We start from the raw sequence: 17,469 nt of genomic DNA, 5'->3' as shown, positions 1-17,469 counted from the left end.
ATTACCCGAGTTATTTTTCTCTTGTGTACAGATTACCAACTAGCATACCTCCTACATCACACTAATAAAGATAGAGGAGGAAACAATGGACCCGCTACATAACAGGTGATTATGCATAAGCCCATTATATTATTATTTATTACAGTTTCAAAGACAGAATAAGTCCATCTTTCTTAAAAGAAATGGCGTTAAATCTTCAACCACATATTCCGCGACAAGATTCCTCGACTTGTTTGGTGTCACAACTTCCTCCCTGACTTTAATCAAATTCAACATAATCGGTCTGACAACAGGTGGTGATTGCCGCCTGCCTTCACACCACCCCGGCGTGTAATGTTAAGTTAGCTCAGCTTTCCTCTTAGCCACAAGAGCTTGATGGATCTGTACGTGGCTTCGAGTTGCTCTTTTTTCTAAATTTGCATTGCTGCTTCAAAGTTTACATTATAACTCAATTTTTCCCTTTCTCCTCAAAGAGATTGGGTAAAGGGGAGAAACTTAAATGCTACGCTTGCTAATCCATCTTGCTGTTAGCAGCCTCTTAGCTATCAGTGCAGGGTGACAAGCAAACAACATGTGCAGTTGTTGACGCCTCTACTCTTTGTTTTAGTTTTTAAATCTATTCATAAATTTCGTTATTGCTTGTGGGAATGAAAGCAGGGCTAACACAGTAACATAAGTTACTTAGAATCATAACTATAATGATACAACTGTAAAAACAGAAGGCATGATATCAATCTGTTACCCAAAAAGTTGTAATTTAGCATAATGTGCTGCATCAGCACTGTTGCCCCAACACTGCTATCAAGTGTGAAGTCGTATAGCAGTTGTAGTCCCCCTGTTTGAAGCTTTGAAACGGCTTTACTCGCACAAAGAAATCCAAGACACCACGTTATTAATTGCTCATATTAAGACTCATCTCATTACTTGTGGTTTTTTTCATCATGCATTTCCAAAGAGCTCCTCGCTGATTCTTATGGACTCTGCTCAAAGAAAAGAAACAGGCCAGCTAATTTGTATTTTAACCACTGAAAAACATCAGATATTTTTTTACACCTCTGCGTTTGAGAAAATGTCTCATCCTAATATATCAGCACCTCTTATTATATCTGACACTCTGCATTACTTTGAAAATCCTTAATTGGTTTTCTAAAAGTCAAATTTGACAGCCAAACCACTTAGCAACCATATGTCATTTTAGAGTAGTGTTGGCACTAAACCTGCGTTCGAGCGCTGTTGGATTTACGGTGTGAACAAGTTTCAGACCCAGAGGGCGGCACAGTGGCCAGCGATGTCGCTTCACAGCAAGAAGGTCCTGGGTTCAAACCCTGGGGTTGTCCAACCTTGGGGGGGTCATCTCAGGTCATCCTCTGTGTGGAGTTTGCATGTTCTCCCTTTCTGTGGTGGGTTTTCTCCGAGTGCTGTGGTTTCCCCCACCATCAAACAGACATACATGTTAGGGTTTATACTCCTGTCTGTGCCCCTGACCAAGGCAATGGGAAAACAACTGGAGTTGGTCCCCGGTGCTGCACAGCGGCTACCCACTGCTCCTAGCTACGTGGCTAGGATGGGTTAAAGGCAGAGAAGGGAATTGCCCCACTGGGATAAATAAAAGTAGTTAAAAAAAGGAAGTGCAGCATGAACACCTTTTTATATCGGATGATCAAGTTGAAGAAACCACTATGACATAACCGCTGCTTCCAGCATGACTGAACGCACAGTCGCATGAGAAAAGTAAAGAAATTTCATACAATAAAGCCAAAAATGAACTAAAATTAGATCTTAAAAGATGGACAGATATTCCTTGATAACTGTAGTGCTACGGCATTCAATTCCCTGTGGAAGCCACACATACAGCAGACACTCGCCTCCATCTTTGCTCCATTTTTTTTGCGAGTTTTCTCCAAAATGTGTCAGTTCCTGTCATGGCAGCTTGAGGCTTTTTCGTGAAAACTGTCATACCGACAGTTTTTTAAAAATGCTTTCAGACACTTTCAGAAGCAAAGGCTTTCCTGAATGAAGAGTGAGCTGAATCATTATTGTTTTACCGCAGGCGGTGAGAGATGGTAGCGGAAACGGAGATCTGTTTACATGGGAAAGTTTAAAACCACCAGCTTAATGATGGCAACAATAATTATGGTTAATAGCTGTTATTCGAAGCAAGTCACAACACAAGGGTTAAATATCTGCTATTGCATAGTGAATCTCGGTTTCTTCTAACTTCCCTGAGTTGACATAGGAGATTGTGTGGTGCCAAACGTACCACCCCTCCAAACCTCCATTAACCACCTACCCCACCACCACCACCACCTTCAAGGGATGGTTGAGCCCTGCAGAGCTCCCGTTTAACCCAGATTAGCCCATACTCTGATCTCCTGATAGATATTCAGCTCAGGTAGTCCTGCCTTTATCCCCACTTCTTCCAATCCCCACTCTGCACACACACACACACACACCTCCAACACCCCACCCTCAATGCCCCCTCAGGGACCCCTTATCTACAGGCACAAAAATGTCTACCCTTTCGGAGCTACTGGTACGTGTGAGTGTGAGTTGGAGAGGACATTTCCCTTTAATATTTTATGGGCAGCGCCCCGTGACATGGAACATACACACACACATACACACAAACACACGCACCTTCATCCTCACTCATCCTCAAGGTCCCAAATCGTGCTAGCACAGATAACCACAGGTATTTAGGTGCTCCCTCATAGATAAGCCGGTTTCTAGACGCTCCCTTGCCAGAGAGGCCGTGTCGGCTGCTGATTTATTGCTTGGCTCCTCACACATGAGCGCCGTTGACAGAAATGTTTGAGAAGTGCCAATGGAGATTGGGGTGTCGCCTTGTCTGGACTAGGACTGCTTTGACTATAAGGGGAAATGTCATGTTTCCATTTAAAAAAATTTTTAAAATGAAACCAGTGAACAAACACCTAGCGACTTTGTCTTTCTGTAAAGCTTAAATGTCATCAAAGATGTTTGATTTAATCATTGACTGGGAGCGAAAAGTCCAATTGAGAGCAGGCAATTTTGATTCCAGCTTTACACTCGGGTCAAACACCATTTACCATGGGGACACATTTCAACTCACTGGACAATGCAGATGGCTAACCCTGTTCCCGGAGTGTGGGATGTACGGGCTTCTGCCAACAGGCCAGGCAAGACCCAAATCACTGTGAACACTGGAGCGTAATGCTAAGAAGGAAGTTTGCAGTCCCATAGATGGTTTTCGCTCCAAACACTTCATGATTCAGTTGTTCATTGTGCCCCATCTCTACATTTCCTTTACACACACACACACACACACACACACACACACACACACTGCATACTCTACATTTTGTTAATCCATCTGAGCTCACAAAGTGGCCACGTTGAACACAGTTTTAGCTGTTGTGCAAGGTAGAACAGTGTGTGTGAGAAAGAGACAGACGGAGAGAGAGAGAGAGACAGGCAGTTGAATTTATGCATATGTTTGTGTTAAGGTATGATTTTATACCTGTATGTTTAGAGTGTGTGTGTGTGTGGGGGGGTGGGGGGTGGGCGAGGGAGAGTGATTGCTTTTATGCATGTTATGTTTATATATAACTTTACCCCTGTGTGCAAATGTACAGTTATTTCATTTCCCGTGACCAATAGGATACCTTTTCATAAAGTAAATCCATTTGCAGAACTTTGAAACGCTTATTTCTTTGTCCCTGCTACTTTTCTGTCTTACCTCCCACACAGCACTAGAGAGCATTGGAAATAGGTGGCAGTTACTGATATTTCCTGACCTCCGTTTCATTTAAACATTGCGTTCCCTCCATTCTCACAAGCGAGCCGTGTCTGAAAGGGCTTGTGTTGCTTGCTGGTTTGTCCTTGATAGTCTTTTACTGAAGCAGAACTAAGTGAGAAACTCTAAAAAGTCGTGTTGTGAAGGATGGAGAGGAAAATCCTACTCATATTACTGGCAATGAAGCCATCTTTGAAATCACAAACTTGCTGTTCAGGTAATGGAGGGAAAATCAGTTGTTGTTGTTGTTTTCCATTGTTTTGGACAGCCTCAGCATTGAACATATAAAGAAGAGTGTCTTGGCCAGTGTTTTACACAAGGTGGTAATACTGTATCCTAGTTTCTCAAATTAAAAGTAAGACTATATTTACTTGTGTTTGTTTAATTGAAAGTTGTGGCACCTCTCATTTGATGCATGTTCTTTTTTTTTTTTTAATATAATGCTCTTGCAAGGTGAGAAAGGTACTCTTATCATATACCCTTACTAGCGAGAGCGGCTCTCACGTATTAGTTCTGCAATTTCATAGACTTTACCTTAAATCCAATAATTGGATAAATAGAACCTTAATTATTTTTCATTCACAGATCCTTTATTTGACTCAAAAAATGCATGCACGAGTAAACATTCCTCAGCTTAGGGTTGTTTTTTGTTTTGTTTTTTCCTAGACCCTAATCGTACACTATTCCAAAGAGTTGAAGCTTAAACTTCTCATTCATATGTGTCCCCTGTCCTAAACAGGTGTCATGTCCGGGTGATTGACACGTTTGGGACGGAACCGGCCTACAACCATGAGGAGTATGCTACGCTACACGGCTACAGGACCAACTGGGGCTACTGGAATCTGAAACCCAGGCAGTTCATGACCATGTTCCGTAAGACCAGATCACATCCTGTAATGATGGGCACATACGTATAACACAACTCCATGGCTGATTATGGGCACAGTCAGGCTATCACAACTCATTTTCAAGGTTAGACCAAGACTGTGGTAGATGCGGCGCGTAATTCAAGCATGGTTTATGCTGTCAGAACATGTTGAAACTCTTTTTTATATATATATTTTTTTATCAGGAAATATGGCACCATAAGGAAAAAATCCCCCCCCCCAAAAAGCAAGATAATAATGGACAAGAATAGAGCATATGGGTGAGATTGCAGGATGAAGCACGACATTTGTCACAACTGTCAATAATATTTAGATAAATTTGTGACAACCTAGCTTTGGAAAAATTAACCCTAAACAATATCTTCAACTGTACGAGCGTGAGACGAGCACAAGTTGAGCTTGTGTGAATTTTGTTAAGAGCAACGTCCCACCAGTTATCCTCCAGATTCAACCCCAGTTGACACTCCCGGGCAGCTTTGACTTTGGTAGCTGGTGAACTGTCATAGGACAGGAGTTTGTTGTAAACTTTTGACATGAGTGACTTTTGAAGGGGGTCAGAGCTCAAAAACTCATCCCACAGTTGAGTAGGAGATGAGGAGGGAAAAGTTAGAAACCAAGATTTAACGCAGTGTCTAATTTGAAAATATCGGAAGAGATGAGAGGGTGGGAGATGAAATTCACTTGACAGATCTGCAAAGCTACAAAAAATACCACCCTCATACAGGTTTTTAAGAAATATCAGACCTTTATCATGCCTTACAGAAAAGGTAGAATCTGTAAATGCTGGTTGAAATTAATGATTCCTCAGTAAGGGAGCTGAGGTAGAAGCTGAAATAAATGTGGAATGCCCCCTGAATTGGTACCAGATTTTGAGAGTAGATCTTACCACTTGGTTATTTGTAAAGTCAGAGGGGTTGGTTGGAATAGAAGAGGTAAGTAAAGTTATTAGCGAAGATTAAATACAAGACAGTGCCTCTAACTTACACCATGGCAGAGCTGTTGATTTAAACCAAAATTAAATTTTGTGGGTGTGTGCCCCCCAATAATGCAGTTGGAAATTTGACAGAGATAGTCCTCCGTTGAATTTGCATCTCTGCATCTCTGAAGTACAGATTTACAGATTCTGTGTGCAAAGGCACACAGAATCATAGAAAGTAGAAGCACCATGAAAGCACTTTTGCATGCTTTTCATAGGGGTGGTGATTTCTTCTACAGTTAATGGTGAATCGAGTTCTTTAGCAACATCTAGGTTTATAACAGGGAAATTGAGACCATCTAAGAAAGAATTCATTTCCATGGTGTCAGATGGAGATTCAGATTTATATAAAGAAGAATAAAAAGAGCAAAAGACAAGAGTTGATGGTAGTAGGGTCAATATGCAATGTACCTGATGATTTTTTTATCTGAGGGATCATACGAGAGGCTGCCTGGCGATGTAGTTGTTGAACCAGCTTGCCTTATTGCCACGCTCGTATGTGGAGTGCGAACGCGAAAGAAGACGCTCTGCATCAGTGGTTGTGATGAGATCAAATTCAGTCTGCAAATCAACATGACGTTTGAGTAAACTGGGAGAGGGGCAAGTATCAAACTGTTCATCCAATTTACTAATGTTAATAGGGAGCTCTTGTAGTTTGGCTCTACATGTTTTATTCAAATGCGCAGAGTATTAGATCATTTGACTCTGTAGGTACTCTTAAAGATTCCCACAGCAGTGAGGAAGAGACCGATTCCATCTCGTTCTGATTAATATCAATAAAATCATCAATTGAGGCTGCAATAATTTTACTGAATTTATCGTCTGACAGAAGCAAAGTATTGAACTTCCATAATGCTGAGTACTGGGGTTGTGGGGAAAACTGAATCTCCAAAGAAAGAGAGGCATGGTCAGCAATAACAATAGGATGGTATTTATGGAGTGAAACACCTCAGAAACCCAGGGGCATTTTAGTCTGACCTGGTCCTTGGTACACAAATGGGTCTCCTGCGGAAGTACTAGGTCAGCTTTAAGTCGTTTCAATTTAGCAAATACCCTCGATCTCTTAATAGGGCTTCCCATACCTTTTATATTCCAGCTCACAAACCTCACAAGAGAGCCAATATGTGGGATTCCTCAATTGCTAATATTAGTGGCCATCCCCAATAGTAGTTAGGGTATTTTGGTTTGAGCTCCTGCAAACGTAAAAATGATAAACAACAAGGCACAAATAAACAAATCCACTTCAGCATTATATAACTTGGTGTCTGGAGTAAAAAGATAATTGTCCATACTAATTCAGAGGTGCACCATCAACATTATAGGACTCTTCTCGGTTCTCTTACTTGCTCGTGTTTTAATGAATACCCTGGCGTCTTCTGGTGATTAAAATTCCTTCTCGGCTCCGTTATGTGTAACACAGAGGTGCACCAGGTGTAGCAAGCCAAATCGTATCCCTTGTACGTATCTCTCAGAGCTGGCGCCAGGTGTTGTTGAAGGTGGCTCGGGTGTGGGCTGTATTCGCGGTGTAGTCGGGAAAGACAGAGATGACCATATCTCAAATCTTGATCCATTGTTGGGCTCTGGCTCACTGCAGAATATCTACACAGTCTATATGATAATGTAGTCAAGCAATTATGAGGCAAGGGCGATCACCAGATTTCGGCTTCAGCTGAAGAGTGCGATTAGCACGGTCCAGGAGGGGCTGTTTCTCAAGATTAAAAGCCTCCTTGAGCAGAGTGGAGATAGCCGCTGCAGAGTATTTATCTAGTGTAATAGCTATTGCACTTATTTTTACACTTACGTATACATTATATGTTGATTGTGCTGTGAATGTGTGTCTAGTTGTATTTTTTATTTTTTTAAATTTTGTACCACTGGGGAGTTGCACTTAATTTCATTGTACAGCTGTGCAATGACAGATAAAGGCATTCATTCATTCGTTCAGTGGAGGATTTGGTTGAGTCTTCCGAAATACCCACTATCCTTGTCTTGTTGGGTCGTGATCTCATCTCAAGATCCTCAACATCCATCCATCAAAGTATTGTCCACTCTTACCAGTTCAGCTGACGGTTGGTCCACTTTAATCTGGAGTGAGAGCAAGGTTTCCATTTCACATACTGTATCCATCGAACAGAGTGCTCATATCAGACTGAATGCTCATAGTCTACTACTACTTCTGGCTGCTCCCGTTAGGGGTCGCCACAGCGGATCATCAGTTTCCGTCTCCTCCTGTCCTCTGCATCTTCCTCTGTCACGCCAGCCACCTGCATGTCCTCTCTCACCACATTCATAAACGTCCTCTTTGACCGTCCTCTTTTCTTCTTGCCTGACAACTCCATCTTCAGCATCCTTCCCCCAGTATAACCAGCATCTTTCCTCCACACATGTCCAAACCATCTCAATCTTGCCTCTCTTGCTTTGTTGCCAAACTGTCCAACCTGAGCTGTCCCTCTAATGTACTCTTTCCTAATTCTGTCCTTCTTCGTCACTCCCACCGTAAATCTTAGCATCTTCAACTCTGCCACCTCCAGCTCCTGTCTTTTTGTCACTGCCACCATCTCCAAACCATACAACATGTCTGGTCTCACTACCGTCTTGTAAACCTTCCTTTTCCCTCTTGCTGGTACCCTTCTGTCGCAAGTCACTCCTGACACTCTTCTCCACCCACTACACCCTGCCTGTACCCTCTTCTTCACCTCTCTTCTGCACTCCCCGTTACTTTGAACAGTTGACCCCAAGTATTTTAACTCATCCACCTTCGTCACCTCTACCCCTTGCGCCCTCACCATTCTGCTGTCCTCCCTCTAATTCACACATATGTATTCCTCTTGCTCCTACTGACGTTCATTCCTCTTTCCTCCAGTGCATACCTTCACCTCCCCGGGCTCTCCTCAACCTGCTCCATACTCTCACTACAGATCACAGTGTCATCCACAAACGTCATCGTCCACGGAGACTCCTGCCTGATCTCATCTGTCAACCTGTCTATCACCATTGCAAACAAGAACGGGCTCAGAGCCGATCCTTGATGTAATCCCACCTCCACCTTGAACCCGTCTGTCATTCCTACTGCACATTGTCACACTGCCCTTATACATATCCTGCACCACTCTTAACATACTTCTCTGCCACTCCTGACTTCCTCATACAATACCATACCTCCTCTCTCCGCACCTGTCAGCTCCTTCTGACCTTCTCTATACCTCTTCATCAACATTCTCAAAGCAAACATCAAATCTTTAGTGCTCTTTCATGGCATGAAACCATACTGCTGCTGGCTAATCATCACCTCTCTTAACCTGGCTTCCACTACTCTTTCCCATAGCTTCATGCTGTGGCTGATCAACTTTATGCCTCTGTAGTTACTACAGCTCTGCACGTCACCCTTATTCTTGAATTCTGGGCTGAATGCTTGTAATGCTGGTAAATCATTTTGATTTTACTTCCTGTAGCTCCGTCTTGAGTGAGAAGTTTTTACTCAAGGCCACCTGGAGTTTTGTCCTGAAAATAACCGCCATCTCATTGCAAAGAGAAGAGAGCAGCTTGGCCTTGAAATCAGAGAGGGCAGTAACATCTTTTGGCAGGGCAGTAACATCTGGTGGTGTAGTAGCTCCACCTGGGCAGGGAGAGGAGTCACTATGCGGGGATGTGGCATGCAGAGCTGGCTGCAATGGGTTTGCAGTCAATGTGCTCCCAGTTTTGGACTTTTTGAGACATTTTTGACAACAAGAGGTCGAAATTAAAGTATTGGGTAAAACTTACACCAAAAAAGTACAATACATGTACCTTGGGTAGGAGTTTTTTTCAAAGATTATTGCAGGAGCCCCGAAAGTTGCGTCTTACTCCTTTGATAGCTATGCCGGAAGTCCACGATGAAATTCTTATCGAACCATCACATGCTGGTAAAACCAACCAGGAACAGCCCATTTGAAAATGACCGAATAACGCAAGTCGTGCCTGGTCTGTCACTCTGTGAATAACCACTTGTTTGTATGTACTAATTTGAAAAGATGTGTTAAAGTAGCTATCAGTTATTTTGATTTAGAACACTTTTTGTCATATTTGGTCAAACTCTTTTTACATTCCAATAGCTATCAAGTAAGTAGGTACGCTGAGGAAAAACTCTGGCTTCTATGGCCAGCCTAAGTACTGTAAATGGAAACAGAACATTTTCTCTGTACCCGCTGTTTGTCAGCCAATCAGAAGAGCTCTTTATAAGCTAGCATCTCCATCGGTCCCTACTTGCTTTCAATTAGTTTGCGCATTCACAAGGCTCTTAGGCAGAAGCGAGGGGGCAGATTATTTTGCAGAATATTTTCAGAATATAGCTAGCTCTTGCTAACTTCTGCCCAAGATCACTTACCTTCTCATTAAATGCAGATAAGCTGCATTTCAGTGCCACACATTCTGGTGTCTCTAAACTTTTTCTTCCCACATCATATATGTTCAGACTGAGTGTTACCAAGTCCCTTAACTTGGATTTCTTCCTCAAAGCTCTTGACTTGAAAGAAATTATTGACATTACTCTACACTCATATGTGGTTCAATTCATCCGCACTTAGATGAACAGCAATTACACCACTAAAAGGTACCTCATACTCCCATAGAAACTTATATTTTCTCAGTCACTACTCTGAAGAATTACTTGATACTTTTACAAAACAATAACTTATCATCAAAAAGACATGCATGTTAGGGTTAATGCTCTGTCTGTACCCCTGACCAAGGCAATTGGAAAAAGAACTGGAGTTGGTCCCCGGGCGCTGCAGCTGCTCACAGCTCCTATACAATAGGATGGGTTAAATGCAGAAAACAAATTCATTGTAGCCTACAATGACCACATAAGGTGACTTTCTTTCTTATTAAACTTCTCCAAAATTTGATTGTGTGGAAAAGAAGCCAGGTCAGCAATGAGAGCATTTGCATATATGTACTGTTTTTCCCACCTCAAACTACTACTACTACTACTACTACTACTACTTTCGGCTGCTCCCGTTAGGGGTCACCACAGCGGATCATCCGTTTCCATTTCTTCCTGTCTTCTGCGTCTTCCTCTGTCACACCAGCCACCTGCATGTCTTCCCTCACCACATCCATAAACCTCCTCTTTGGCCTTCCTCTTCTCCTCTTCCCTGGCAGCTCCATATTCAGCATCCTTCTCCCAATATACTCAGCATCTCTCCTCCACACATGTCCAAGCCATCTCAATCTTGCCTCTCTTGCTTTGTCTCCAAACCGTCCAACCTGAGCGGTCCCTCTAATATAATCGTTCCTAATCCTGTCGTTCTTCGTTACTCCCAGTGAAAATCTTAGCATCTTCAACTCTGCCACCTCCAGCTCCGCCTCCTGTCTTTTCGTCAGTGCCACTGTCTCCAAACCATATAACATAGCTGGTCTCACAACCATCTTGTAAACTTTCCCTTTAACTCTTGCTGATACCCTTCTGTCGCAAATCACTCCTGACACACTTCTCCACCCACTCCAACCTGCCTGCACTCTCTTTTTCACCTCTCTACTGCACTCCCCGTTACTTTGGACAGTTGACCCCAAGTATTTAAACTCAAATGCCTTTGTCACCTCCACTCCTTGCATCCTGACCATTCCACTGTCCTCTCTCTCATTCACGCATAAGTATTGCGTCTTGCTCCTACTGACTTTCATTCCTCTTCTCTCCAGTGCATACCTCCACCTCTCCAGGCTCTCCTCAACCTGCACCCTACTCTCGCTACAGATCACAATGTCATCCGCGAACATCATCGTCCATGGAGACTCCTGCCTGATCTTGTCCGTCAACCTGTCCATCACCATTGCAAACAAGAAAGGGCTAAGAGCCGATCCTTGATGTAATCCCACCTCCACCTTGAACCCATCTGTCATTCCAACCGCACACCTCACCATTGTCACACTTCCCTCATACGTATCCTGCACCACTCCTACATACTTCTCTGCAACTCCTGACTCCCTCATACAATACCACACCTCCTCTCTCGGCACTCTGTCATAAGCTTTCTCTAAATCTACAAAGACACAATGCAACTCTTTCTGGCCTTCTCTATACTTCTCAATCAACATTCTCAAAGCAAACATCGCATCTGTGGTGCTCTTTCGTGGCATGAAACCATACTGCTGCTCGCTGATCGTCACCTCTCCTCTTAACCTAGCTTCTATTACTCTTTCCCAAATCTTCATGCTGTGGCTGATCAACTTTATACCTCTGTAGTTGTTACAGTTCTGCACACCGCCCTTGTTCTTGAAAATCGGTACCAGTATGCTTCTTCTCCACTCCTCAGGCATCCTCTCACTTTCCAGGATTGTGTTAAACAATCTAGTTAAAAACTCCACTGCCATCTCTCCTAAACATCTCCATGCCTCCACAGGTATGTCATCAGGACCAACTGCCTTTCCATTCTTCATCCTCTTCATAGCTGCCCTCACTTCCTCCTTGCTAATCCGCTGAACTTCCTGATTCACTATCCCTACATCATCCAACCTTCTCTCTCTCTCATTTTCTTCATTCATCAGCCCCTCAAAGTATTCCTTCCACCTTCTTAGCACACTCTCCTCGCTTGTCAGCACATTTCCATCTCTATCCTTGATCGCCCTAACTTGCTGCACATCCTTTGCAGCTTGGTCCCTCTGTCTAGCCAATCGGTACAAGTCCTTTTCTCCTTCCTTAGTGTCTAATCTGTTATAAAACTCACCATACGCCTTTTCCTTTGCCTTTGCCACCTCTCTCTTTGCTTTACGCTGCATCTCCTTGTACTCCTGTCTACTTTCTTCATCTCTCTTACTATCCCACTTCTTCTTTGCCAACCTTTTCCTCTGTATAATTTGCTGTACTTCCTCATTCCACCACCAAGTCTCCTTGTCTTCCTTCCTCTGTCCTGATGACACACCAAGTACCTTCCTAGCTGTCTCCCTCACTATTTCTGCAGTGGTTGTCCAGCCATCTGGCAACTCTTCACTACTACCCAGTGCCTGTCTTAACTCCTCCCTGAACTCCACACAACAGTCTTCCTTCTTCAACTTCCACCATTTGATCTTCGGCTGTGTCTTCACTCGCTTCCTCTTCTTGGTCTCCAAAGTCATCCTACAGACCACCATCCGATGCTGCCTAGCTACGTTCTCCCCTGTCACCACCTTGCAGTCTCCAATCCCTTTTAGATGGTGCCTTCTACATAAGATATAGTCCACCTGTGTGCACTTTCCTCCACTCTTGTACGTCACCCTGTGTTCCTCCCTCTTCTTGAAATATGTATTCACCACAGCCATTTCCATCCTTTTCGCAAAATCCACCACCATCTGTCCTTCCACATTTCTCTTCTTGACTCCATACCTTCCCATCACCTCCTCATCACCTCTGTTCCCTTCACCAACATGTCCATTGAAGTCCGCTCCAATCACCACTCTCTCCTCCTTGGGTACCCTCTCCACCATGTCGTCCAACTCACTCCAGAATTCTTCTTTTTCATCCATCTCACACCCAACTTGCAGGGCATATGCGCTGATAACATTCAGCAATAAACCTTCAATTTCCAGCTTCATACTCATCACTCTGTCTGACACTCTCTTCACCTCCAGCACGCTCTTGACATACTCTTCCTTCAGAATTACCCCTACCCCATTACTCCTCCCATTCACACCATGGTAGAAGAGTTTGAACCCACCTCCGATACTCCTGGCCTTACTCCCCTTCCACCTGGTCTCTTGCACACACAGTATGCCTACCTTTCTTCTTTCCATCATGTCAGCCAGCTCTCTCCCTTTACCAGTCATAGTGCCAACATTCAAAGTTCCAACTCTCACCTCCACATGCCTACCCTTCCTCCTCTCTAGCTGCCTCTGGACATGCTTTCCCCCTCTCCTTCTCCTTCGCCCAACAGTAGCATAGTTTCCACCGACACCCTGCTGGTTAACAGTACCGGTGGCGGTCGTTGGTAACCCGGGCCTCGACCGATCCGGTATGTAAGTCTTATTTATGATCCGCATATTTGATTTGGCAAAGATTTTACGCCGGATGCCCTTCCTGACGCAACCCTCCCCATTTGTCCGGGCTTGGGACCGGCACTAAGGATGCACTGGCTTGTGCATCCTCAGTGGCTGGGTTATTTTTTCCCACCTCAAAGATGGAGACAATTCAACTTCAGTGTGCAGTACTTAAGCTTTGCAGGAGAAAAACAATTAACTTCATAACCAATATGCTGAACATGTTCCTTGACTGTAGCTCAGCATGGATTTGCCTTGAATCCTCCCTGCTTTTATGCAAAACCCCTGCAGACAGTTCATTTATAATCATTTAAATATCACAATATTTCTTATTTTCAAGCTCTTCTAAAATTATGATACATGAACAACTATTTGTGGCAAAGTTAATGCCCAATTTAGCAGTTTCAGAAAGAATTGTTCATTACGTGTTCATTAGTGCATACAATAACCGCCTATATTAAATATGAACGCAGGGTCTACATTCATGTCTGTTCCAAGCAATTTGAAACAATATTACCACTATTACCCGTTACGCTTCACCCCTAAGGAATTCCCATTTAACATAACCTCAGATTTACAAAAATATTATTAAATTCATAATGCATTTATGTTTCTGCCAACTGTTCTACACAAGGATCCTATTGTTCAAACATATTGGTCATGGTTATTGATTCGATGTGAGTATTATATCACAGGTTTTCAATGCAACTTTGCTTCTACTCAGAAAACAAAAATAGTTTTTTTTTCACCAATTAATGCACAAGAGGGGTAAATCCAAATTATGCCACACTTGTACTTCAGAGCAATGCAGCTTTAAAGAATGGTGCCGCCACAATGAAGTGATGCAGCTATAACAGATTACTTCAACAATAAAAGAATGATAAAGTGTAACAGAATGATAAAGCATTAACAAAATGATAAGAGCAGCAACAGACTGATGAAACTATAACAAAATTTTAACAATAAAGCTGTAACAGAATGATAAAATGTAACAAAATGATAACACTAACAGAATGACATTGCTATAACTTAACAATAAAGCACAAACACAATAATAAATGCTCTAAACAGAGTGATGCAACAATAATATAATGATAAAGCAGAAACAATGATGAAGTGTAAAAGAAGGATAAAGCTGTAACAGATTGATAAGGCAGTAATCAGTCTTTTACTTGAAGGTTTCTGCACAAAAAGCAGCACTTTGAACAGTTTAGATTGTACTGCTATGCTCCCCCTCAACAGCATCACAAAGACAATGTGAATGTCGGCTCAAAGCCGGTGGTTTAACAACAGCGATCAATAATGTCGATGGGAATGGTAACATCTAATTGTTCCAAATTTGTCATTGTACTGCAGCTAACAAGGACAAGAATGGTGCTTTCTTGTTCATCCATCTATTCCATCTCTGTCACTCACAGACACTACAGTTTCTCCTCTTTTTGTCTGCTAATGTATTGTTATTTCTCTCTTTTTGCGGTTGGCCTCCCATGCACCAACACATCCACACACCAACATACGCTCACGGTCACACACTCACACACATACAGCTCACACACCAGACAATTCATTCATGGGCTTTGTGTCGGAGGAGCTGAACGAGACAGAAAAGAGGAGCATCCAGCAGAGCAAAGTTAACAGTGTGGCGGTGGTCTACGGAAAGGAGGCCAGTATGTGGAAGGTATAGACTGCTAAAACAACACACACACACACCGTGCTATGAAAAAGTATTCCCTCTGTGTTTGGTGTTCTGTCTTTTGCATATTTCGCATGTTGAATTTAGTCAGTCGTGTTTCAGTTCACAGTCATTTGTTGGGGGAATATGAGGTGCAAGATTTCCTCTCATTTACTCTGTTTGCAAGGTATTCATAAGTGTTTGTGACCCCAATGTCAAGATAGGCTCAAGGGAAACTGGATTTGCAAAAATGGAGAGGCAAATCAGAAACCACCTCTCACTGAGGAGAAACATAAATGTTCATTTAACATTTTCTAAAAATCACTTTACGAAAAGTGCAAAGATTCTAGAACCTTTTTCGATGAAGGATGATGGGTGAAAACGATTATATGTTTTGAAATCAAGATTGAAATGTGTTAACTTTAAAGCTGTTTTTATCTTGAACAGCTTTAGGGAAAAGATCTGACAATAAAATGTCAAAAAAAAAAAAAGAGAAAGGGTTGTCTGGGTAGCGTAGCGGTCTATTCCGTTGCCTACCAACACAGGGATCACCGGTTCGAATCTCCGTGTTACCTCCTGCTTGGTCGGGCATCCCTACAGGCACAATTGGCTGTGTCTGCGGGTGGGAAACCAGATGTGGGCATGTGTCCTGGTCGATGCACTAGCGCCTCCTCTGGTCGGTTGGGGCGCCTCTTCAGGGGGGAGCGGGAACTGGGGGGAATAGCGTGATCCTCCCACGCACTACCTTCCCCTGGCGAAACTCATGTGGTAGTCTGCGGCCCTCCCCAGATTGGCACAGGTGGTGGAGCAGCGACCAGGATGGGCTGGGGTAATTGGCCAGATACAATTTGGGAGAAAAAAATCAAAAAGGAAAAAAAAAAGTGACGGGGTATAAATACGTTGATATACCTGCAGTAATGTATACAACACACGTGTACAAATGCACAGAGATGCACCTACTGGTACATGTACGTATGTGTTTGTACATGCACAAACACATGTACGTATGTGTACACACACCAACATGCAACTATGGCGCAAGAATCTGATTCAGATCTTATAAATCCCCTGCATACTCCTCTACTGAAGTCAAGAACTAAATTAATCAGACACAACATGCTGGAGGTTAAAACCTCAACCTGGTTGTGTGCCCTGCTACTTTCATCGACATGTGCACACACAGATTCAAATACAACACTTCACACAAAGACCCAGCAGCCACACACTGATCTATTCCAAGTGAGGTGCAAAATCAAATAAAATGTTTTGCATACCCCCCGTGTGTGTGCCATTACAGCTCGGCTGTATGTCGCTATATGTTAGAATTGTACAACTTTAATTTACAGACAATTTTCCCATCAAAAGCTGTTTGCTTGCTGGTGCTGCATATTGCATGAGGACGCAGCTGAGATGCCGTTATTGAAATGATTATAAAGATGTCTGCAGTGCTTCCTGTGTCTTCCCAGTCCCCCGAATGTCTTTATTGTTGCTGCGTGTGACGGCACACGGGGGTGAGTGGTAATGGAAACACAATGTGCCAATATACAACAACCTCCTCAAAAAGGCAGGGAATATGATTGGTAATTAATTCAGCTCTGTTTTCTCTTTCTCACTTCCCTGTATCTGTCCCCCCCCCAATTGTGTCCTCTTTCCATGTCTTTCTTTCTTCATTTGCTTCTCTTTTACCTCCGTTTTATTTGATTTGTGTGGAATAACGTATTTTGCTTTTATCTTTACATCTTTTCTTTCTTTATGAAACTTGATTTCTTTTTCTATCTATCTATCTGCCTGCCTGTCTGTCTATCCATCCATCATACACCATTTACTGCCTTCCCCTCTATCAACTTCTTTTCCCCTGTCCCTTCCTGTCTGCGTGTGTGGCCTCCTTTCATGGTTTGCTGAAACAGCTTCAGGTAAGACCCCCGTCTTCTCACTTAATGCATTTACTTGTGTGCTGCGCCATTAATGTCATCGCGATGTCGGCCTCTGCACTTACATAACCGCACAAGGCTGCAATGTGATTAAATAATAAATTGTGCGCATGTGAGTGTCTGTTTGTGTGCAGTCTGCATATCTACGCCCATAATTAAGAGATGACCAATCAGTCTCTGTTTAGGCAGTGAAGCGTGTGCAGTCTACGGTCACGTGACTATCCGCTGTGCTGTGTGCAGAC

The 17,469-nt window shown here is 43.1% G+C and overlaps 1 protein-coding gene across 1 annotated transcript in view; it reads left to right on the top strand.

The window, feature by feature from the left end:
* The window catches only part of LOC130112896 (alpha-1,6-mannosylglycoprotein 6-beta-N-acetylglucosaminyltransferase B-like), a 271,529-nt gene that overhangs the window by 221,805 nt on the left and 32,255 nt on the right, over positions 1 to 17,469 (top strand). The window contains exons 10-12 of the mRNA XM_056280419.1: positions 4,515 to 4,648; positions 15,172 to 15,302; positions 17,204 to 17,209. Coding sequence (XP_056136394.1) covers positions 4,515 to 4,648; positions 15,172 to 15,302; positions 17,204 to 17,209 — 271 coding nt within the window. The remainder of the gene's footprint in view (positions 1 to 4,514; positions 4,649 to 15,171; positions 15,303 to 17,203; positions 17,210 to 17,469) is intronic.

The sequence above is a fragment of the Lampris incognitus genome, chromosome 5 (assembly GCF_029633865.1).
Source record: "Lampris incognitus isolate fLamInc1 chromosome 5, fLamInc1.hap2, whole genome shotgun sequence".
Lineage (NCBI taxonomy): Eukaryota > Metazoa > Chordata > Actinopteri > Lampriformes > Lampridae > Lampris > Lampris incognitus.
Note: the sequence above shows the minus strand (reverse complement) of the source record. Positions and strands in the feature narration are given on the sequence as shown.